The sequence below is a fragment of the Aphis gossypii genome, chromosome 1 (assembly GCF_020184175.1).
Source record: "Aphis gossypii isolate Hap1 chromosome 1, ASM2018417v2, whole genome shotgun sequence".
NCBI lineage: Eukaryota > Metazoa > Arthropoda > Insecta > Hemiptera > Aphididae > Aphis > Aphis gossypii.
Window position 1 is genome coordinate 81,114,408 of NC_065530.1, and position 25,690 is coordinate 81,140,097.

The 25,690-nt window shown below is 25.8% G+C and overlaps 1 protein-coding gene across 3 annotated transcripts in view; it reads left to right on the plus strand.

Moving 5' to 3' along the window:
• The first annotated feature begins 772 nt into the window (after positions 1–772).
• The window catches only part of LOC114130092 (protein sprint), an 86,788-nt gene continuing 61,870 nt past the window's right edge, over positions 773–25,690 (plus strand). For all 3 annotated transcript variants that reach the window (XM_050210195.1, XM_050210604.1, XM_050210809.1), the window contains exons 1-3: positions 773–1,014; positions 1,154–1,240; positions 13,811–13,887. In XM_050210195.1, coding sequence (XP_050066152.1) covers positions 1,012–1,014; positions 1,154–1,240; positions 13,811–13,887 — 167 coding nt within the window. In that variant the 5' untranslated portion in view covers positions 773–1,011. The remainder of the gene's footprint in view (positions 1,015–1,153; positions 1,241–13,810; positions 13,888–25,690) is intronic.

The window sequence follows — 25,690 nt, forward strand, 5'->3', positions numbered from 1 at the left end:
TCAAATGATATGCGTAAGTTCATAATTAACAATAATTAAATATCAAATTAGGAAATACATTAACGCCATTAACCTGTTTTAATTTAGTAAATACATTTTTTTTTAAATTATTCTAGTCATTACTTATCGCGACTACAATTTACTGCCAATTACAAAGTCAATAAAATTAAAACAATAGTTTAAGTAATTAAACCATAATAAAACTTTTATCTGGAGATTTGAGAAAACAATTATTTTAAATAGGAAAGTGGTAAGAGCAGATATTATTATTATAATACGCTTATTATACATAGGTACATCTAAATATCTAATGTGTGAATTAAGTGTAGAGCAATAAAGTAATAAAGTATAATAATGGAGAGATGAGACACAAAAAATGGAAATAAAATAACATTATACCCAACTTACCGGCTACCAGAATATCTGAATATCCGATATTATAACGAATATTGAATCTGTAGATATTACCCATATAAAATATCGTGTCTGGATATTCAGCCACTGTCGTGAACAAAGTACAAACCGGCTCGGCCCACACATCCGAATCGGTGCGCGCGCCGGTCACACTGTGCCCGGCTACGTTGTCGTCGGGGAATTTTTTTCTTTCACTGCCGTAACATAATACACTATTATACACATATGTATTGTTATTTATTATTATTTTTTCATTATCACCTTATCATGACCTGTTGATCGGGGTACCATACGCAAAACTTCGGGTCGTTTTATCGTTGTTATTATTATTGCTATTGTAAATTGTAATGTTATTGTCGGCGACCGTCTCGAATACAAATTCCGGCGGTTGTCGGTTATATTTAAAAACAAAAAAAAAAAGAAATCGTAGTTAAGTAAATAAAGTTTTGTTCGTTTTAAAAATCTTACATCGTGATATTCGTTTTTCGTGCTGTTCCGTGTTCCGTTCAAACTGTTCACCAGCGAGAACAAAATACAACTGTGACGTGTTTTCGCGTTGGCCATTAGGCATACTCATGTGAACCCTATAATCAAAATATGGTGAGTGCATATTTGTCATAGGATTCAAATTGTAATACTTACATCTTTACGTGATCGTGTTATCATCATATTTGTATAGTATTAAACTATCTATACCACTATATTATATTATTATATTGATCGTTTCTCTGGTATTTAGCTTGCGGACGAAAATATGGCCGATGATTGTGCTGCGGATAACGAAGAACAGAGACCGGTTGCCGCTGCGGGCTCTTCTTATATGCTGGTGAGTACATCTAATTATTTTTCATGATGTTTGCAGCAATATAACTATATTCATTTAGTTATGTGTTGTTACTTGTTGAGTATATGTTTTAGATAATTTTTATTTGTCAGTTTTTTGTATTTATAATAAGAAATTAGTTTCTAACTTTCATATTGTATTATACATTTGCCAGTATGTCACAACGATATTTAATGACTACCTCTATAATATACTATTTGATAGGTATGACTTTATTGATAAATAGTTAATTATTTTAATACTCTTAAATTTAATTATAGTTAATTTCTTAATAGACTTCTAAAGACTTATTACAAAATCTTAATTATTGATAAAGAAAAACTATTGGTTTGTTTATCAATGTATAATGACATTTATAATATAAGGTTAATTAAATATGTCATAATATATTTTGTATAACTATATTATTTTTTAACAGTCAAAGTAATTATTTAGGTACTTATATTGAATACATTTTTTTTAAATACATTTTCCTATGAAGTATTTAAAGATACTTGGTAACCGAATACTAATGCTTCTAGAATTATTATAGTATTGTTTGAGGAACCTAGGTACTGTTGGATTTTATAATTTTTCATTCCATTGAAATAATAAAAATATTGTCATATTATGAATTTAAATATAATATTATTAAAAATATATATGTTATATGATGAGTAAAATATCTATTTAGGTATTTTAAATTTTAATTCATTTTTTTTTTTTTGAATGTACCTATACATGATTTTTTATAAAACCATTTGAGTATTTCATATTGAAATGATACTATTTTATTAGTTAGAAATCTAATGTTAAAGAAGTTAAAAGAACAATTTATTAGTGAAGCGTATCAATCCGTGTAACATAATGGAATTGAATCTTAATATTTTTCTTCTTAAAAATCTTGATACTATTGGCTAAAATGTCTATTGACATTTTTATTTGTGTTATTAATATTTCTTAGTTTTTCTAATTATATTATTTTTATATCAATGTGATCTGGTTTTATAGTGAAACAAAATTATAATCATATCTATGTAAATATTAATATTAATGCGAGAAATGCAAAGCTTATCATAGGGAAAAGACTAAAAAGCACACAATGTTGGTATAATATAATCATTTAAATTACATTTTCATTTAACTTTTTTTTATTTGCTGAATGGTTTGAGGCAAGGTTCTTTAAAGCTAAATAAATTGAAAGTATACTCTAATAAGAAAAAAAAACTTAAAATATTAAAAAATATACTAAATAAAATTTAGCATACTTTTATTATAAATAAAATTTGGGGTTATTTTATTGACTTTGTTTACCTATTTATTTATATTTTTAAAAAGTTTTTATTTGACATTGATATTTATCGAATAAAAGTTCCTAAGTCCCCAGTAATGAGTAATATATAAAATACAACTTATCTATGTATAATTTTATGTAGATAGACATACATTTTATTTTGTAGGTGATTTTTTTTAATAGCTATTTAATTTGAGTTTTTAAAATTACTATTTTAATTTTGTTATTTAAACACATTTGTTCAAAAAAATCTTAATCATTTTTTATATTTCAAACTCAGTACTCAAGCCAAGATAAGTGCTTAAAAACTATTCTGTTATGTTTATTTTTAATGTTTTTAATTTTATTACTGAACAATGAAAATATTGTTTATATTTTTCAAATTAATCATTTGTTGTAAAATTGGTCTATGCATCTAAAACAATATGATCAAAATATTAATCAATTAAGTAGGTAATTACAACCTAGGTTAATAAAAACATTGTGAGATGTTAAATAATATCATATAAAACTTCAATTTATTAGGTATACTTAATGAAATCATCTAATAGTATAATAGTATAGTATTAAAATTTTGTCAATAAACTTTGAAAACAATGTGGCTGATGAATTTTTTTTTGTATAACATTATAATATTATTTTGACTAACGTTAATATTAATATTAATTTTAATTTTTAACTTAAAAATATTAATTATTATTCATGATCACATTTCTAAGATTAATTCAGGATTAATTTCAAGAACTATGATTCAATTTTGTTAAAATTAAAAAGATGACGAATCCCATTTGTAACTTATGATGACGTTTTCATTTTAGTCAGTACGTGTTGATACTTTAATCTTTGATAATATGCCAGTATTTCTAGAAGTAGATTTCTAAAACTATATAAATCCAGTTACGTTTATAGTATTTGTCCCTCCCTTATTTAATTAATTTGAAATTTAGTTTTTTGAATCATTTTAATGATAAGTTATTCAGCGTAAATTTGGACGAAATTCAAGAATTTATTTAAACATGACATACTGTAAGCTTCCTTGATATTTATATACCTACTCAAGTTGTGTAAAATATAAATATTTTCGTAAAAAATATTTTTTAAAGTATAATTGTTTTTAAAAAACATGAATCGTGGTGTTTTTGTTTTGAGTATGTGTAAATTAAACTAACATTCAAATAAAAGAAAAATATTTTGAAATAGGTAATTTGAGAAAAATGTAACATTAAATATTATGCACAACTTAAATTTTTTATTTGTCCTTCACAAACCTTGAAAGATTATACATTATATATAATTCACTGTCGTATTTTATGACTTAACAATACATTATATTTTCTATGAACGATTTGGTCTTTATGTAATGAAATAATTTTGGTAAAAACTAAAAAGCAAATGTTTAATAGTCACAAAAATGTGTACTTATAAATTTATATATTATCAGCTATTTGATTACTCCACGACGCACGCGAGTAATTACTAATTTGTTTGATTGTATAGTAAATGTTAACCACAATGGTTATTAATATTCCAAAAAAGGGTAGGGTTTTTTCTCATTTACTTGAAATTCATTTAAGGTTGACTGGACAGCTTGTCGTAATCGATTTTTAAACGCCATTTCTATGTAAATTAACATCTGTGTATAACCCGACATCTGATCCTGGCTGTTTCGCATATTTATTTATAATTATTAATTTAGGTATTTAGCCTAAACTCGGATACTAAAAAATTAATATGCTACTGATGTGTAGTAATTATGGATGACTAATTTATTTTAAAAATATTTTGACCAAAAATATTGTATTAAAAATAATTTAGCCTTTGACGCTTCTGTAATTCCGATTATATATTATCCTCCGATATAATTGTTGTTATTGTAAGAGGTTGTTTAAGTTTGATTCGTTTTTAATTGTTCCCGTCGTTTAATACCAATAATGATTCTAGGATAGGGTTTTTTATAACGTTGCAGATAGTACACATTCGTCTATGTATACATGTCTATTGTCTATATTTATCTACGTCACTATGTATGTATCACATAGTCATGGTACAGAAATTATAATTACGAGACTTTGTATATAAATTGCATGACGTACATAAACTGGATGCTGATTAAAAATAATTTGGTAATCATAAATATTTGTCTTAAAGTTGTTTTTATTTACCAAAAAATAAAAATTGTTTGGTTTGATTTCATGATTTTACGTTATTTATATTTATAGATAAAAATTAAAATGTATTGTTAGATTTTGAATTTAAATCTTATGAAACGTTGTTCTTTAAACGATAAAAGAAGAGTTTACAATTTTTAATCAAGTATGGCAAGGATAAGTGGATGAATTGTAAAACAAATTGAGAAACTGAAGAGTTCTTTTATTTGTTTGAAAACGTTTTTTAAAATCGTATCTATTGTTTCATACATTTAAATTAAAACATGGTTCATAGAATCATTTATAAAATAGTAATCAGTAATCGATATTATATTTTTATTTTCGAAAAAAAAATAATTAATTTGGGTAACATATGTTTTAGTTTTCCAGTTCAATTCATTAAAAAAAAAAAAAACTTTAATTCGAAGTTTGATTGTACATTATGTTATTATAATAATGGTCTTAAAAATTGTGTTATTTTTGTAACGTAAATTATTATTTAATTTAATTAATATTTAAATACATTACCTCAAAGTTATTGAGTTAAAAAATTTAGGTTTTACGTCTATTCATATACAATTATCTTGTACAACTTTTTATATCTGTCATATTATGTATCAATTCTCGATCAAATAATTTTAGCATCGTCGATCGCTAGTGTGAATTTATATAGGAGTGTGCACTGTGCAGTGTGATTACATTTTAGCAAGATAAGTCTTGTTATGTTTTTATGTTTGAGTTTTATGTTTGAGAGTCTCATCATTTCTGGTCGAACGAGACACGTCTCTCATTTTCTGATGATAATGAGACAAAGGGTGGAGCATGAAACACATGTTTTTCATCTATATTCTTTATTAGTTTCTTGTACGGATTTATATATAATTATTAGAAAATGAGATAGGAAAAGGTTTAATAAAAATTAGGTTATATAATAATATTTATAATTATAATAATTTTGAACGCAGTTGGTATATTCATATAAAAACAGCCAGGGACACACATATAAAAGTAATGTCTGGGGCAATAGCTTACTTTCATAATTACCTATATATGCCTTACGATTAATTTGTTAATAATGATATAAGTAATTTTAATGATTTAAACATAATTTTCTTAAACAATATTAAAATGTATTAGCTTTCTTTTTATAATTATTTGATAGAACTACAGAATTATGTATATTTTATTAAAACACTAAATAGAGTACCTTTAACAACGTTGTATAAATAAAAAAAATTTAATCACCTGCTAAATATTTGTATAATATTAATTAGTGCATATAAGGTAATATTGTACCTATGAAATTTCGTTTAAATTATTCAATTGTAGGTGCCTATTTGATACGTTATGGTAAAAGTAGGTATATACATACATCAGTTAAATCTATAGATGATAGGAATTATTACTTATATTACTTTATCATTAGGTCATAGACACATCTAAGTCTAAGTTATGTTGACCGAAGATAGTACGTTTTAATTTTGTGACTTTTAAGACCTATATAATTAATTATATTTACTTAGAACTTTTTAATTATTTAAAAAATTCAAAAATAATTACGAGATATGAATATCTAGAATTTAAATTCTACATTTTACATGAAAAGTAATTTATGTATATTTTTTATATTAATTTAAACTTACTGAAAAAACAGTTGAAGATAATACAATTATAATTTTTGAATTGTAGCTAGTGAGTATGAAATGTATATTACCTCGACATTATAGGGGCATGAAGTGGCGCTCACATATTTGTAATACCTACGTGTTAGAAACATTTTACAGCGTCTGGAGATAAATACATTGGTTTTTTGAATTTGATTTACTTCGTTGGAAAGAATGTTAGTGTGTGCAATTTCAATGTGAAATATTGTTAAATTTCTTCATATAAAAGGGGAAACAGCGTGTGAAGACAAATTAGGCTTATCTTCGAACTGGAAAGGAGCAATACGTTTTGTCCAGGTTTCGCTAATATTGCCTCTTTCTACTCTGATCATTCCCTTCGTCGTCAGTTTGTTCATAATATACAAAACGACCTGCGTTTGCTAATAGCGATTTATAAAGTTCCAGTTGTGCGAATTTATCCCCTGAATTCAGGCGAAATCCATTCCGAGTGCATACCGTAAGGCCATCGGTCTTTGGCTACGTGTTTTTCCCCCTTTTGGCGTCTGTGAAAATATACAGTCACCAAGCGAGTGGTACTCAAGAATAACGACCTTTTTGAGAGCACGTAAAAGCATCTTGTGGTGGTTTAGTTTAGAGTGTTAACTGAAGAGTCATAATTAAATTAAACATTTAGTTTAAAATTATATTAAATACAATAATTTTACCAAGAAAAATATGTACAATAACATTTAAATATAGTAAGATACTAAAAATTTGTTTTACATATTATATTTTGACGAATTATGTAGATTTATTTAGTCTAACATATGTATCATATTATATGTAACATATATAATATTTTTTATCATTAAATACTATAATATTGTACAAAATGTTTATATTCATTATAATTTACTATCTATAAATTTATATATAGGTACTCGTATATATTCGTATAGTACTATATAATATAGTGCATATGCATTTATGAAATTTTTTCGTTTAAAACTTTATGATAATTAAGGTATTATCAATTTAAAAACTAAGAAAAAATATATTTTAAATCAAATACGATATAATATTTTGTTATATGATAAATTGATGGTAGAAGAATAACATATTTTTATAATTCTATAATATTAAAATTTCTTTGCCTGTTTTCTATATAATGTTTTTAAATTTACATTGTTTTATTTTTCATTACTTTTCTAAAATTTTATTTCTTAGTAAATATGGTTTATTATAATACACATTAATTTTTTGCTATTTTAAATATCTAGTTGAACTCATAATATGTAATTGTTAGAGAATGCACTCATTTAAGTAGTTAATAATAAAAATAAAAAATGTTGATTTTAATTAATAATCCAACATTGTTAAGACCTGCACGTGGAGCTTAAATATTGTATATCTATTGTGCATATTTTAGACTGTTTGGAGTGAATAGAATTTTAAAACAATAATAAATAGATATAATATGTATACAATGATATACATATTATATGTCATATATTGTATCATATATGCTGTTTATTTTTTTCATACAGTCTAATATTCAAATCACATTATGTTTATTATTTACAAAGCATAATAATAATTATTATTACAGGCTTAATGTTTTATTCTTTTAATGATGGGATAAGGGAGGGATTAACTATTGTTGTAATATTTCTATAATGATGAGTCGACTTACAAGGGGAAAAACCAAATCATTATTTGTATCTTATTTAAAAAGGGAGACGAGAGACTATCGTTTTCAAAATATTCGTATAAACATTGTACTCTACCGTTTACATAGCCTGAAGGTCCAAATACATCAGCCTACCCTCGAAGACATTAAAAAAAATATATATACTGAAATATATTTTATCCATTTGGTAGAAATTATTTTCAAGACAAGTAATGCTTGATGTATTATTATTTTTTGTGATTTATTGTACTAGATTTTAGATAGAATCTTCGTTAAAATACATTGTTTATTCTTTTGTCAAATGTTTAAACAATTCAGTCAGGTCGATTTCTAGAACAAAAAAAAAATGCTTTGTTAAAATTTGTTGATTACTAAAACCTATTGATTATTGTTATTTAAAGAAAGTGACATACTTTTATGTTTATCAAAGAAAAAAATAATGTATTCGATGTATTCTCAGTGATATGAGTCCTTAGAAGTTATTTTTACAGTAATCTAAATATATCAAAAATACATGGTCACGATTTTATCTTTATACGCATATGATGTTTAATTATTGACAATATTTTCAACAATCACGACAATTTGCAAACAATTTTGTAATTAAAATGTTGTTAAGTTTTAATTGTGATACTTAAAAATGGCTTACAATTGATAACAATAGGTTTCTTATAAGAAATTAAAAAAAGGAACTTTAGTGAAAAGTTATCACATGTAATAAAACCTTAGAATATCTCAAATCATTAAAATAAGATAAATTATATTTTACAAAATAGATTTTTTCGCTTAGATATTATGCAATATATATGATTTTCACGTATTTAATATTAATATAAAAATAAATCTCGGTCGTAGTATATGATTTATGTGCTGTGGCTGGTATGTCGTTATTGTATATATAATATATATATATATATATATAAATGTGTACATATGTATTATACATACGTCATACATAATATGTGTGTGTGTGTGTGTGCGTATTTCAGATTTTTTGCAGGTGCAATATCACGTATATAATATGCGAAAGTATTTCGTTTATTCAATTCTCTTTTGGTCCGCCTTAAGATAACTTCCGTGATCTTAGCATATTTTTCGCGTTTAACTTGAAACGAGGTATCATAACCGCCGCCCTTGCATTTCCCTGATATTTACATATTTGCCTACCCCCTATGTACTTATACATTTATATAAAATAATAGTAGGTAGCTGTAGTGGTGGTGGTTTTCTTTATGATTTCTCTCACACCAAAACAAATCTCTTCCGCACATCCACGGTTATAGTAATATTCCATCAACAACAGCACGGTACCGTCAAGAAGGGATTTCGTTGATTTTGTTTCGCATTTACATAAACGACTCTCCGTTGCCGTATCCCTCGTTAAAACAAAAATTCTGAAAATAGATTTTGCTAACAAACTTTATTCATGGAAATAAAATTATTTTCAAAACAAGGACGTGTATTTTTTTTTTATAATATCGTTAACAATAAATATATTTTTATTCAACAGTAGTTGCTGTAGTGATCACATTTATAAAATAAAAAAACAGGACACGAAAAAAATATACACCCGGTTATCGATAGCACTTCTTTTACTTCGCTTAATATTATGCATGGTACGTTGTGTATTATTAATATATATTTTAAAATAAATGATAACTTATCATACCCCAAAAAAAACTTCAAGTAGATCTCAGTAACAACTGCACTTACTCATATATTTGTTTTTGTAAATTAAAATGTAGTCTTTCATTTACTTAAGTAAGTAAAAAAAGAAGATATTTCTAATAATAGTTACAATCCCAATTTATTGGTTAGAAATATTTGAATCACTTGATATTCTTTATACTTATTTAAAATGGGTAAAAAAAAACATGCAAGCAAGCAATTTATGGTATAATATTAATAGGTAATATATGAATGATGAATTGTCGAAAGAGAAACTAAATATTATTTCCTTTATAATTTTGTTTATAATCTATAAATGTTAATTATACATTTTTCAAAAGAATTTTCATTCAAATTTATACTTCTTTGATATATTTTCTAATTTTAAAGTTTTGATTATAGTCTTGTTCAGTATTAATTTATATCTATATGACTATATCATCCTTTCTTTTTTACTAAATAAAATATTTTATTATACGTTTGTCTTAGGTATAGGTTTATAAAATTCATTTTCATTATATTATACAACGCTTGTGTGTATATATTGTTAAACTAAACTCCTAAGATATAAAATAATCGGATTCGACTGTCAGCCAGAAAACATCATTTCGTAGAAGCATCGAAATGGAAAAATACATTTAAGAGAAACACAAACAAATAGTTATAAGTCCTGAAGTTCCCTTGTATTATTTTAATCAAACTATAACTATAAATAATAGTAAAATGTAAGAAAAATATAATGTATAAAGCTAATGGCCCCTGTTGTCGAAGCCAAAGGTCAATAATTTAAAAAATAAAATAAAAATAAATTCCAAAGTTTATTGAAAAATCGTTCTGGGGATGAATTGTATTATTTACAATGTCTTCAATTAAATTGTCTTGTTCGTTCAAAATTGCAGTAGGAACTACTGACGTTAATGAAAACTGCAATCTCGACAATGCACATGAAACGTAATTGAATCGTATATTGTGTATATTCTTTCCCCCAATGATAGCTGTTTTTTTACACATCGCGTGAATTACGTTTTTGTGACGTATTGTAGCAAAAGCCTTTTTCTCCCAGTCTCCCAAGAGTCGGTCATGTGTAGCTTTCACATTCTGTTTTTTATTTTTATATTCAAGACTCGTGTAAAGTTACATCGGGGGCTTGAAAGCCAAATGACATGCGATCCGGTTTGAACATTTTTTTCTTAGACAAGCAGCTTAAACAGTCGGTGACAATTTCTCTTTGCGTGACACCTAGCATTTCCGAGAAAAATCGATTGAGTTGTCTTGTCTATATGTATTAAATTATTGTATTCCATTGATTGGGTTTTCTGACATTTTTACTGTCATTTAATACACATGTGTGTAGTAAAAATATGAAATGAATAAACTTTAATAATGTTTCTTGTATTTTATAATATGCAAAAATGGTTAGCTTTTGCATAAAAAGAACTAAAACTTAAAAAGAAACATTATAATTCATAAAATATTCATTTAAAATAAACAATGTAAAATCTTAGTAAAATAAATTGTTAATAAATTAAATTAAACTTTCGTGGTATTAATAATAAATTAAAGTAAGCATATTTGTATCTATACTTACCTATTTCGTTAAAAAAATCAACTGTTTAAATTCAAATCGGTAATCGGTTTAGTCAACTTAATTTAATCATCCAATTTATCATAAAATATTTAGTAAAATTTAAATATTTCTTGTAAATTTTTTTGATAATATTATTATTGCAAATTAATCTGACCTTAAAATCAACATAGTGCTTCATAAATTATATTAAAACTTTTATTTATATTATATGAAATAGTCATATATTATGTTATGAATGTAAAAGAAAATAACGTTATCCTATTAGGAGAAGTTATAAAAAGATAAAATCGTAAAGAATTGTTTTATATATCGAAAAACTAATATCATCCCTTCATAAATAACTTTTCCAATTTAGTAAAGTTTCTATATTAACAATTTTTCGTTACTAAATATATATAATTATTAGGTACATATTATATGGCATTAAAAATACTCGTTGTAGATAGTACGAATGACAATATCGTATGTGTACACCGTACAATTAAAGTTAAATAAGTATAAGTTGTATGTACGTCATTGAAGATACAATCAGTACATGGTGGAATATGCACCTAATTTAAAACTTAAGTTTATTTAAATAAATAAAAATGTGAAAAATACTATAGTAGCAGTATTATTATAATAGTGATTAATGATTATTCTGTGTTATATTAATTGTAAAAAAAAAAAAAAAAACAATATTACAGATAATTTTTGATTAATGATAATTTAAAATATAAGCATTAGTAGTATATATTTGAGAGCCATTTTATAAAAAAATTTTAGTTTTAAAATTATATAAATGATTAAATTATGTGAATGTTAGAATATTTAAAAAATGTATATTGTAAATTTTATGTATTTGTCGTAGGCATAGTCAAAGAATTCAATTTTTATATTTCACAATCTGCCTAAACATTTAGTCAAATGACTATTTCAATCTAGGCAAATAATAAAAATGAAATATTTTGTATTATTTTAAACATTTAACTGTATTTCCTATTAATTATTGTTTTATATTAAAACTGCGTATTATTTATTAATATGTAAAACACATGGGTATATGGGTGTATGAAATATGTTTAATTTCGTGTACATCGGTACTATTATTTTAAAACTTAAATCATAAATATCTATAGGTAGTTACTAATTATAATTAGTACATCTATAGATATGAGAGTATGAGTATAAAAACGATTAAAAAGGTTATATTGTAATAATTACAAATGTTTGTTAGTTTTTATTTACTACTTGTTTTTTATCTAACCTTTGCATTTGCTGGAATATTTAATATTCTTTTTTTAAAAAATAACCCACAACTTAATATATATAAGGTTCTCATACAACCAAGTACCTAAGTGCCTATGTTAATTTTCCAAGGTGAAACCAATGGAACTTTTATTTAATAAGAATATATAGCACCTACTCACTACTCAGTGTTCGTACTATATAAGACTATTGGGTATATAATATACTCGTACTATCATCTACAATATACATCTATCATACTTAATTAGTAATTACCTATATATATTTATGATTTAAGTCTAAAGACAATTGTACCAATTAATACGAAATTAAACATATTTCATATAACTACGTGTTTTATATATTAATAAAAAATACATTGTTTTTTTTTATATATAAAATAGCAATAAATAATTAATAGAAAATATAGTTAAATGTTTAAAATAATACAAAATGTTTCATTTTCATTATTTGCCTGGCTTGAAATAGATATTTGATTAAATACTAGGGCTTAGATTCTAGGCGGATTGTGAAATTGCATAAAAATTAAATTCTTTGTTTATACATGCGACATGCCTATAGGCATTTAGTAAAATGCCTGATTTGACTATATGCCTACGATATTTATAATATGTATCCATTTATCAATAAGTATAAAACATAAATTGATACTCTCTTATATTAATTATAATTTAAATGTATTTTAAATAATACTTTGATCATTCTTTTTAATAGTTTGAAAATTCAAAAATGACTAGTCGTATATTATTATGATGTGTTTATTTAGTTCTACATAAATAAATTTCTGGTATACAAATTATATGTTTTTACAGTTATATAATTTTAAGATAAAAGTATTTAAACGGAAATCTTTAAATATAACTTATAAAATGAGTAGTTAAAGTTTCCTGTATAGTTCGAAAAATGTTTTATTTTTTGTAAGTTCAATGAAATTAAAATATTGTACTTAGTTTTTATTGTTACAACCACCGGCCACTGGGGTTAAAATCGATGGTCGTCGGAGTTGTACAATCGAAAATTAAGAAATTTTTTATTATACTTAAATAGAATGAACATTTATTAAATATAATAATGATAGCACGAACAAAATAACATTCTTAATACAATATTTTTTCGTGAAAGCTATAGCCGAAAGAATTTTTTTTTTTTAAATATAGAAAAACAAATGAGTACCTTTATAAAAAGTAATTCATAAACAATACCATTAGAATTATATTATACAGTACCGTATGCGGAATTTTCCCAGTTACCATGACTACTCTTTGTTGCAAACATTAGAGCACTTAATTCTTGATGTTTTTCTTCTACTTTTACGCTTTACATTTGTGTTACAGTTGTTGAGTGCTGTTGCCAATGATCTGGACTACATGCTTACAGACCTTTACGATTCGCCACCCACTACGTTAAACAGGTAAGATACATAGTTATATAATATTTATGAAATATAAGGTAACTTAATAATAAATAAAAGTGTATGGTAAATTTTTTAATATTTAATACTCGGTGAAGTAAATAAAATTATGAATAAATTGCATTCGGTTCGATGCGCGTTGTTGAAATAATATTGTTAATGCGTATACTGTATATTTAACTCACGTTCAATGGATATTAGATTATATTCGTTGTCGTTGTCATTGTCGTGGTAGATGAAACATGTTTGTCGCTACCGACGGTTGCTATTCTGTTCGTCGTGCACGTACGCTTCTCGTGAGTAGTGGTATACTTATCCTAAATAACAATAATTTATCAATAGATAGGTACGGCGACAGTGTTAAACTGAGTTTAAAGGTATGGCAGTGGTTTGACATGTGTAAACAATATAAATAAAGGTATTTGTTACGCCTATTTTGTTGGTGAAAATTAAGTTTTAGAAACCGACATTTTCACGAACTCCTATTAAATTAAAAAATCAATATATTTTTGCTTTATTGGAATCACTCGTCCAGATTTTATTATTTGCTGCAAACTATATATTGCGTGATGCAGTTACATATACTAAATACTAATAATATACATTTATAAACCTTCTTAGTTGCAATAATTATCTTTTAACAATAGACATTTGAGATATAATTTTAACTTTTTATTTAGTGTTAAATATCAATAGCACCGGTACGTTGTTCACCTACTGATTTTAAACATTATTTTTCCCGATTTCGATGAAGGGGTATTCCAAATGCTTTCTTTATTCATGCTCATTTATACAGTTTGTTTGTTCCGGAAAACCGATTTATCGTTTTATTCTGATTCAAATATACCTCCCTATAGCATGTAACGCCTTAGTACCAGAAACGAATTATTCTCAGTACACGGGATATAGTGTCCGTCCGGTTCAAATGCTGTTATTTAGGGTGTATAAGATCTATATTTCTCGGACCCTCCATAAATATTGTCGAGCTTTCGACAAAAGCTTTTTTCCGTTTTATTTTCCGTAGTAGATTTATGTAATAAATAAAATAAACACATTTACATTTAGATTTAAATATTTGAATTATTTTTCTAAAGGATTGGCATTAAATTGTTAACATTTTTGGGCTGTTTTTTTTTTATACAAATATATAATATAATATTGTATATGAGGCAATTACAAAAAAATATAAAATATTTTCTATTATAATATTTAAAAATAAATCCTCATCAAGTTATGACTTCTAATGGAGTTACTTATTTTATTTTTAAAATCCATTAGAGATAAATTTTGTCCTTGGATTTTGTATTTATATGTATAAGCTTTTAATGTCTTTTATATGCAAAAAATTAATTGGGTTGATAATTGTCTATCTTTAAGTCGTACTAAACAAGAAAACACAAAACTCATTTATGTATAATGTATATATTTAATATTTAATATATTTTTACAATTTTATATACAGGGTATTTCATAAAGAACGCAGTTTTTAATTTTGTTATAAATCAATTTTATTTTATAAGAAATACATTATTAATAGTACATATTATTTCACTATGACTTGAGGTTTAAGTGCATATGACCCTTTCTAATCGCTCGACACGCAGTGACTTTGTTATCACTCCACGTCTCCACTTGCCCAAAAGCTTCACCAAATGGTTTCTCGCTGTGGAATGTGGATGCATTTATTTTTCCACGCTTGCTCTTAGGTTCTCATTTCCCCAAATTTGACAATTTTGTTTATTGACATATCCACATAAGTAGAAAAGTAGAAATGCGCCTCATCACTAAAGATGATTTTTTTTTCACAAAATCAACAGGACGTTGATTCATTAAAATCCAATTATAGAATTCAATTGTTTACTGCTGCATGACGACAAATAAACAAAATTACTATCACTAAACACAATCAATAAAAACCTCAACAATCATAAATGACAGAAATTATAAAAATAATGCCACCGACCTAACAACAACAAATTACCCAGCATTTTAAAAACTGCGTTCTTTAATTCATGAAACACTATATATACATTATACATAAGTGCATATGAGTGTATAGAGTTTATACACACTGCATTATAAACATAAATATAATTAAAATATACTTCATTTCATACAATCATACTCATCGATGATAGTATGACAGTATTTTTGTAGCTGTTACATTGTTTATTGGTGAAATATTATTTGTATTTATTTAATAGTAAGGTATCATTCATTTTTATTTATTTTGACTTGGGTTACATATTACATTTAATTCTGAATTGGACCTTTAAAAACTGCGTAAATAATGGTAATAATTTTGTAGGGAGACTATATATAAAGGGGTGTTATGTGATTTTTAGACCGTTTGTATTCAGAGAACACCGTTCAGCAGATGGTGCTTGACCCACGTTTTGACAAATTATTATTTTATTCGTGTAATCTTATTATAAAATATAACTCAATGCTAACGGTATCGATAGAGTAGCGATTCTGCGTTGTAACTCAGCATAAAGTTTTAAAACGATTAAACAATTTTTAAATTAAAATTAGAGTTTTATGATTTTTTTGAAAATTATAATGACTAAAGCCAATTATATAATATTTATTATTATTATTATTATTATATTATAAATAATTTTATGATATTAATATAGTTTATACTTCTATTGATATACGTCTTTGATATATAAAACTTGACTATTTGTTAGAATATGTGATATTTGTCTCTTGTGTGTCTACAACAAAATTACTCTATGTCCAAAATTATTATACCTGTAAAGTTTTGAGTGGTATTTGTGTTCTGTTGTTTTAATATTAGTTTGTAAGAGTTCTTTATTAATTCTATCTTTTTACACATGGTGTACAATTTATTATTTTGATCTTAATGTTCATTCATGTGGTATTTAATTTTAAAATTGTTAACGAACATACAGTTTAACTGTTATTTGTTAGCACAAAAGTTATTGTAGGTACTTACTCGTGTACTATAAAATTTAATACGTATAAAAAATACATTTTTAAAATTATTTTTCCCATATGCACGTTAATGGTCCATATTTTTGAAAATTAAATTTCCCCTCTAGTTCAAAACCTAAACCCTTGTTTTATGTACCGTAAGAGATAAGCATTCCGTTGTTGCATGTCCTCTTCGGTGATTTATGCTGTTAAAATAATTGTTGTTTTTGGTTATGATTCCGCCGTGGTCTGCATTCCATGATCACATTCCTGGGGCATCCCTTTTGTTAATCCGAAACTAATAACGACAGTGGCCAGCAGAGGGTGGTTACAACTAAAGCTTTAAGGTTGGCCACAACACTATCATTGCGAAATGTAAAAGGGAGAGAGTAAAAACGGGATTTTTCCCCTTTTCACTGCTGAAAGGATGAAAAAAACTTGCTCACATCCTTGAGTGTCTGGACCATAATATACTCTTGAAGTCGCAAATTCATGTTATACTTCGTTTTATGTCACACGTACTGTTTTGAAATGAGATACCATAACTACGTATAAGGATATTTCGACAATTGGATTTTCGTTTTTAGTCTCCCAATTTGCCGTTAAACAATGATTACATTGTAAAAATTGTTTAACATTTACTCGTCGAAGCCTCTTACAAATATAATAGTTATTATTTTAGTATAGTGTTAGTATATGGTATAACTTTCAACTAAAGCTCTTTTAGAATTGAACCAACCAAGTTTAACAATAATAATAATTTACAATAAAACAATATTATTGCGTGTACTTCTGCTGAAGATTTTATTTTTTTTATTTTACTTTTTTAATATGGTATCCACTTATATGATATTTTATACAGTTATTTTTTCTTTAGTACATAATATTATAATTAATTTAACAATACTCAATATGAATTCCATAAAACAAAAGGAGTGTATTATATTTTTTGCAATAAAAATCAGTTCGCCTTACGATATTGTAAACTTTGGTATGTTTGTTGATCTTTTATTATTAGAGTACAAAGTACAAAATACTAGTATTCGTATATTATTTCGATATCTTTTTTTTTGTATATCATAAATAACTTAAGTGTAATGAAATCTAGATTTACGAGTATTTAACTGATGAAATATTTTTGTCAATTTATTCATAAGTGTTTTCTATCTATCATTATATAAATTACTTTATTGATTTTATTTATATAAATCTTTAATTTGGTTTTTTGCTATTTTACCATCATATTCTCCTACCATGGTTCATAAATGAAGTGTTATTGCCTACCTAAAACGCCGTCTTTATATATTATATTTTAAACGGTACCTACAACCTGATTCGTGTTTTGGTCTATTTCATTTTCTGAATGTCTAGAATCGTTAAATAGACCCATATTTCTTGTAAGTTAAAAATAAATTACCGGACAAAAGTTGCAACTTTCTCTGCAGTCAAATATAATTTCAGATTTCATAAAAGTCGATCTGTCCAATAACTCTGACAACTTTATATTTTATTACATTTGTACAGGTCATTTATCATTGCACAAGATATAAGAAGTATTCCATCACAAGTGACATATTATCCAGAACCATTAGTTAGTATTAATTTCGATTTCACGTCACTACGTTGATAAGTTAGGATATTTGAAAAAAATATATTGTTAAAAATAACAGATCGATGTAAGAGAAAAATCTTTTTTGAGGTATATTTACGGTTTTGAAATGGAGAGTTTTTATTTTTTACCCAAAGCCAAAGAGGGTTGTTCTCAAAGATTTCCATTCAGACACACAGCTGTCACATTCCCATATTAACGTTTCATCTGTTTGCCTCAAGCGACTGAAATCAAAAGGCGGAAACGGAAGTAAATAGAAATGGAAAATGCAAAGAAATAGCCGTTTTACATACTTGGATATTCATATTTTCATGTAAACAAATAGAGAAGTTATATCTCAGTGTATATTTTTAGTTGCATTATCAATCTGTGATTTAATATATAATATATATTATACTTTATACCTACCCACCTTATTAATATTTTTAATGAATTAAGTTATATTTTGTTAATTATACTCGTATGTATAAATTTATCATTTTAGTTGTTTATTTTGTTTCATAAATATTAAAAATAAATATTTACAGTATTTATTTATAATTTTAAGTTTTTGTTAGATAATAGGTATAAAAATAAAAAAAAATATTAGTTTTGTATAAAAATCTTGAAATTCATAGAATTCATTGATTTTATACTTATCCTAGCTACTTCTTATTTTTTATAAATAAAAAAATCTTTAAATTCTAAAAGTAGGTTTTTTTTGCAAACAGCAAAGATTGTTTAAAATTTCATATAAAATAATAAAAATGGCTATTTAAATTGTGAACGAGGTCCTCTTCATTGTTTTCACTATATAGCGAAGTGCTGTATTCCCTACTTTAGGTGTTGGGTAGTGCTTTGCAGTTTTTTATGTTAGTAAGATTTACTGTCCCAAGTTCTTTCGTATATTTTTGCCTAGGCCTTAGACCTTTCCAGCTCCCTAAGGACTGCAGGAATAGTTCCGTGTAAATAACAGCCTAGCTGGTCATTCTTATTTGTTTCTATTACGGGGCTTAAATGCGTCTATACGACATTCTTGCGGCCACAATAAAACGCATACCGGACTTGATCATAAATCGCTTTTATGGGAATTCCCATGGCGAATTTACAGGGGAGAAAATCTATACACTTTTCCACTATCTGCAGAGTACCAGAAAACTGAAAAGTTGAACAATTGTTATTGAAAGCACACCGAGTCAAACATTAAACTAAGAATAATAACACAAAAAAAGTTATAGAATCGATGTCGTTTGAATGTAATTTTATTTAAAGTTATTTATTTTAAATTATATGTTTCAGAAAATAGTTTTAATTTTTAAATTAGCTTACATATTTTTGAAAAGCGTTTGTGTGCTTGTATTCTTGTGTAAATAATACATAAGTATATTATTGTCTAGAATGATTTTTTTTAAATTTAGAACCTTTTTAAGTTAGTTTCGATCAACAGACTACAATCCTTTTACAAATTTATTTTGTAATACACTTAGTCTGGCCCTTGGGGTGTTAAAATTGATTTAATATATTTTGGGATTAGATATTTTTATTGTTTAACGTTATTATTGTAAAGTGTATTACATTATTAAAGATAAAATTAATTCAAAATTCAAAATTTGTAAGGTTCTCATGAATTAAATATGTGTTAAAAGAGAAATGTTCTTTGTTATAGTTTAAATTGGTAGCACAAGTTTCAATTTCGGTAGTACTGTACATTTATTCATTAGCTAATTTACACAGTTATAAAATAAAAGTAAATCGAATTCAGTGTATAATAATTTTAATTCAATTTTTTTAGAATAATAAAATTGATATTTAAAGCTATTGTTAGCTATCTTCACCATATAAATCTTACTTTTATACATATTTATAATTGTCAAAATGTTAAAAACGTCAATACAATTTTTCTAGTTTCTTATTATTTTATTTTTGTTGTGTGTAGTATTTAATTAATATACATAATTATGTATGTGATGAATAATATAAATTTGGACGTATTAGGGAGGATACAGAGTATTATTTATAATGTGAATAAAGTATTTTTGTTTCCATATTTAGTTCATATTAAACTATAATTTAAAACTATTTGTTAATTATTTGATAATCAATGTTATACTTACAATATTTGAAAAATATTTCACTTAGGTTATGACATTAAAAATCTAGTTTTAAAAGTTTATATTAAAACATTTTAATATCATAATATTTTATGAAATAACAAGTTTTATTTTTTTTTCAGGGATAGGCATAATGTTTTAAGTTTTAAATTTACATAAAATTATACTTTTTAGAGTGTTCTCTGGTAAAATGATTACTCTGTTCTTTTAATATTGAATTATATTATTAAAATTGATTAAACTAAGATTATTATGACAATAATGGATTTTATAACTTGTGTTCTCCGTTTGTAGATTCTCAACATTTTTAGAAAAACACATACCTATTGCAATGGACTCCTTATATAGTTTTGAGTTTTGAATTTATTTAAGTCATATATAATCTTGTTATATTATGTAGGTAATTTTTTTCATGTATATATGATATTTTTTTTTTATAAAATTGGTAAAAACATAAATAAAACTGATAATCCCTATTAATATGTCAAATAATAATTTCCCCTTATATAATATATAACCTATATTAAATGCTCCAGTACCTCGAACGATAGTCGATGTATTTTATACTCGGGTCCAGTTGCAACTGACGTTTTTTCTAAATTTTTATCACTATATATCTACATGCAAACAATAATGAATTGTTATTATAATTGCGGTTCATACCTATACATAGTGGTGCTGTAAGGGTGGCAGTAGAGGCGCTCCTGTCGTCAAGATGTTAATTTATGGCTTCATTACGAACATCCCGTGCCTTCCCCTATCGTGTGTGCGATAAATTTTACAATGCATGTAATATAACATTTTTGAACCATAATCCGACAGACGAGTATGAAGTGGTGGTAGAGGGATGACCATTATTATATTTCATTCGAATATTGGAGGGGAGAAACAAAATATCGATGGGATTATTGCCTTAGAATGTTGTTTTAACGGCCGCTCAGTTGGATCATAAAACCGTGCCTGTGGACAATTAGCTACCGCAGCAGCCCCGATTATGACCGGTCATTTCGCATAAATCTACTAATAATTATTATATATTCCATGCTTAGTTCACTCTACCCTGATTCCTTGCTGAAGGTCCAATGCTGGGGTTGTGTGTCTAGACTCGTAATTGGCTTATTATACCAGCTTAATAGATTTTCGTAAACTACGTCAAAGCCCATTATGGATAACGACGATAGATTCCGTAAAAGCTTTTATAGACAAAATATGTTGTTTTTTCTTTTTCCCAGTTGAACTTTGATAATTAAACGGGTGATACAGTTTAGACTTGAAAATTGTTTCCCTCGAAATCGAAACTCTGTTTTCAAATTCACAAATTAACGTTTTCAATCATTTTTTTAATATTATGTAGGTATATAATATGTTTATATACATACAATATACAAATTACCCAAATTACCTGCGTTGATTATACGTATAAGTTTTTTTATTTAAGCAACATAATTCATTCATTATATTGTCTATTTTTAATCCGATTCTGTTGTTCTGCTACAGAAAAATAGAATTGAATGTGTTGGTTGTAAATTTCATTACCATATACTCATTAAGTATTATACTGTACTTGTTGACATTTTGAATACCTATTATATAACTGTCTCTATGATAAATACTAACAAAAGATAAGTAAAAAGAAAATATAATTATAATTTTATCACAATTTTATGAATCCTACAAATTATTTTAATAAGGAAGACTTTTAATATTAAACTTTTTTTGTAATTATTTTTTCTTAAAATGGCATACTTTTACTTCAATCATAATTATTAACTATTATAATGGTATAATTTATTTTTACGAAATGTTCGATCTATTAGTAGTAGTCTTATAATAGTGTCTATGTGTGTAGGTATATAATCTAATATATAATGTAATATTTTAGTTTATAATATCTACATCAAATACTTCTCGGAATTAAATAAAATATATATAGAGATTTTTATGATAATATATATTTATAAATATATGCGTAAAACTTAATTTAAATTAATTGTGAATAATAATGATTTAAATTATATGTATAATAATTATACTTTGTATTAACTGACAATTGTTTATTAAATGAGTAAGTTTGTTTTATGATTTTATTGAATTGTATGATAGGGAGTACAATATATTTAATATATTAATTATTACTATTCAAAGAAATAGTTTTAGGAATTATAGTTCAAAATTTATCAGTAAATCTGCAAAAAATGTTCTTACTTTGAAATATTTAAATATATAAAATCTTAAGGAAAAAAACCGAAACGGACACAAACTTCATTAACACTTTATTACTAACTAAGTAATACTTAGTGATGAAACTTTAGTTGGAAATTTACCAAATAAAAAATCTTGATTTATATCTGTAAGACGATTAAACTACAGAAAACGGATGCTTATAGATAATGGTTCAGTTATATTATTTGTATGTTTGTATTAAAGTTTTTTTTTTAAATAATTTATAAGTAGATAAATTATTTATCATTATTTTTGGTGCTATATTTTCATTAAAAGTGGATGGACGTACTTAGTACTTATATGGGTGTATAAATTAAAACAAAATATTATCAATGTAGCAATAAATAATAATAATAATAAAAAAGATATTATACTAAAACAAATTTATGTATTTAGGGTACATTTCCACGACCTATGTTTATTATAGCTACTGTATAAACTATAAGGTAACACGTAAACAACATTCAGTCAAGTGCTTTTTGCTATCATACGTATAAGTAAACATCGTTATCATTGTAGCAGTGCCTCTCTAGTACTTATACCTTTCGACCATCTTGGACACTTTTGCTGCTGTTATGTCGGCACTTAAATAAATTGAGGTTTCCGAAAAGGTTTCTAACTGAAAACAGTCATAAAACCTTTTGAATATTTCCGACATATTTTTTTACAGTCACTTAGTATAGCAATTCAAATATAGACATCAAACTACCAGTACATTTTAAACTGTAATAAAAATATACTTACCTACTCTGTACACACCTGATCCACGATGCTAAAAAACCCTTACCTGCTCGTATTTCATTATGCTAAAGTGCGAAGGAATTACCCCCAACCAGCGTAAATCATACAATATACTACCATTGTTTATTATTACGACAAAGACTTTTTCGGGGTTAAAACTGGTGGCTTATAGGACTTAGCGATGTAAGATGTGTTTCTTTAAACTTTTGACAACACATAAATAACTGGGTTTTCAATCCAACTTTTATCAACACGCTTGTATACCGTTGGGGCGATGGAAAAAAGCGTGAGCCGTGAACTTCTCGCATATTGTGGTGTATTACTAGTGCGATGAATTTGATTAATGTACAATCGTGAGTTTGGCGTGTGCGTGAGTATGTCTTAAAAATAGAGATAAAATGTATGAAATCATAATAATAATAATAAGATTGTGTGATTTTCTCTTTGCACGTAGTTACTAGTCATTGGATATAGGCTTACCAAGAGTGTTCACTTATATTGAAAATTTCAATTCCATAACTCTTCTCGCGTGTAGATGTGTCGTTTTCTATAAGTAGGTACTATACTATTCTATCTTGTTTACCCCGTATTCATTGTATAATTTATTTTATTTTTTATTTACCAACACAGTATTTAATATTCTTTTTTTTTTTTTTTGTTAAATAAAATGTTATTTGGTACTTCTGTAATACGCTCATAGTTGCTTTATGGTTTAAGTAATTAAAATATAATTAAAATTAATTACATTTGAAGGTTTAGTTTCTTTAGCGTAAAATTTGCTAAGTGGTTTTCGTAATAATATAATTAGAAACTGGCAAAATAACAATTACACCTACAATAATATCCCTACATCTCTTCTATACATTTTAGTTAATATGTGTATTAAATCATCTTTAATTATTTTGTTTATCAATTAATTTGCGTAAGTTAATATTAAAAAAATATTTTTTTAACACCATATATTTCTGGTATACAAAAAAATAAGTATTTATTCCCAGTGTATGTTATTTATATTACCATAACGCAACTTATATTAATTATTTTATCTGTTGTAAAAAAGTAATTTTTGTTATGAATTCCATTTTTAAAGTTATTTTAAAAGGCTTTTTTTATTCCACTTAGTATTCCTGAACCGTGAATAATATTGACTTAATTTCATTTTTTTTATACAAAACTATATTATTCGATTTCATTGATAATAATTAATAACAATATTTATATTCTGCTATGTACTATATATATATATTATATGTATAAATAAATGTAAATACTAAATAACTACTCGTAATAATAAATGTTTCAAGTTGGAAAAGTCATAGAATTCATATTTTATATTATTTATTATTTATTTTTGTACACACGAATTGAACATAAAATGTTTAACATACCATCTGTACTAAAAATACAATATATTTTAAGATATTGTTGAATATATATATATATATACGTATGTATATATATGTATAAAAATAAATAAAAGTTCTCGGTTGGTATGTTAAAAAAAAATGAAGAAATGATTTACGCTTCTATTTACAACGGGAAAACGTTTAATTTTTATTTTGATAAAGTTTAGGAGAGAGCACACAAAAGGCTTTTGGCCAAACTTTGGTTATAACATTGTATTCTATTAACCACACATTTTCACATAAATCTAAAGCCCATTATCACCCAGTGCCATTATGCGGCTAGTTCGTAATTAAAATTTCCTATACGTTCCTAACACAATGTTGTAAATCGCGTTTTATCGGTCTCAGCCCTTTCCTTCGAAATATTCACAACAAGGAAGATATTCGTGTTAGTTGCTTCCCTGCATGCCTGTTTCCTGAACATTATACTCACACATAAACACGTATGGCGTAATGCAATACCCGCGGTGGGCCATATTATACAAAACCCGTGTATACTCAGTCTCACTCTCCCTTACTCTCACCAAGTTTCTACTTAAGAGTATATACCCTGCATGTTAATGGAAATCGCACTATCGAAAGCTTTTTCAACCCACTCACCCACCCCATTTGGCTGTACATATAAGTGTTAAGCGTTTAAGTATCGAAATCCTTCTAACATTATACGATATTCCAGTTGTGTTTTAACACCCGAGACAGTTTTATGTTATGACACAGGCCTCAGCTATCCGTTCACGACGAGTACTATGTGATTGCTGTGTTTAATGGTGTTATGATATCTTGATATTAATTAA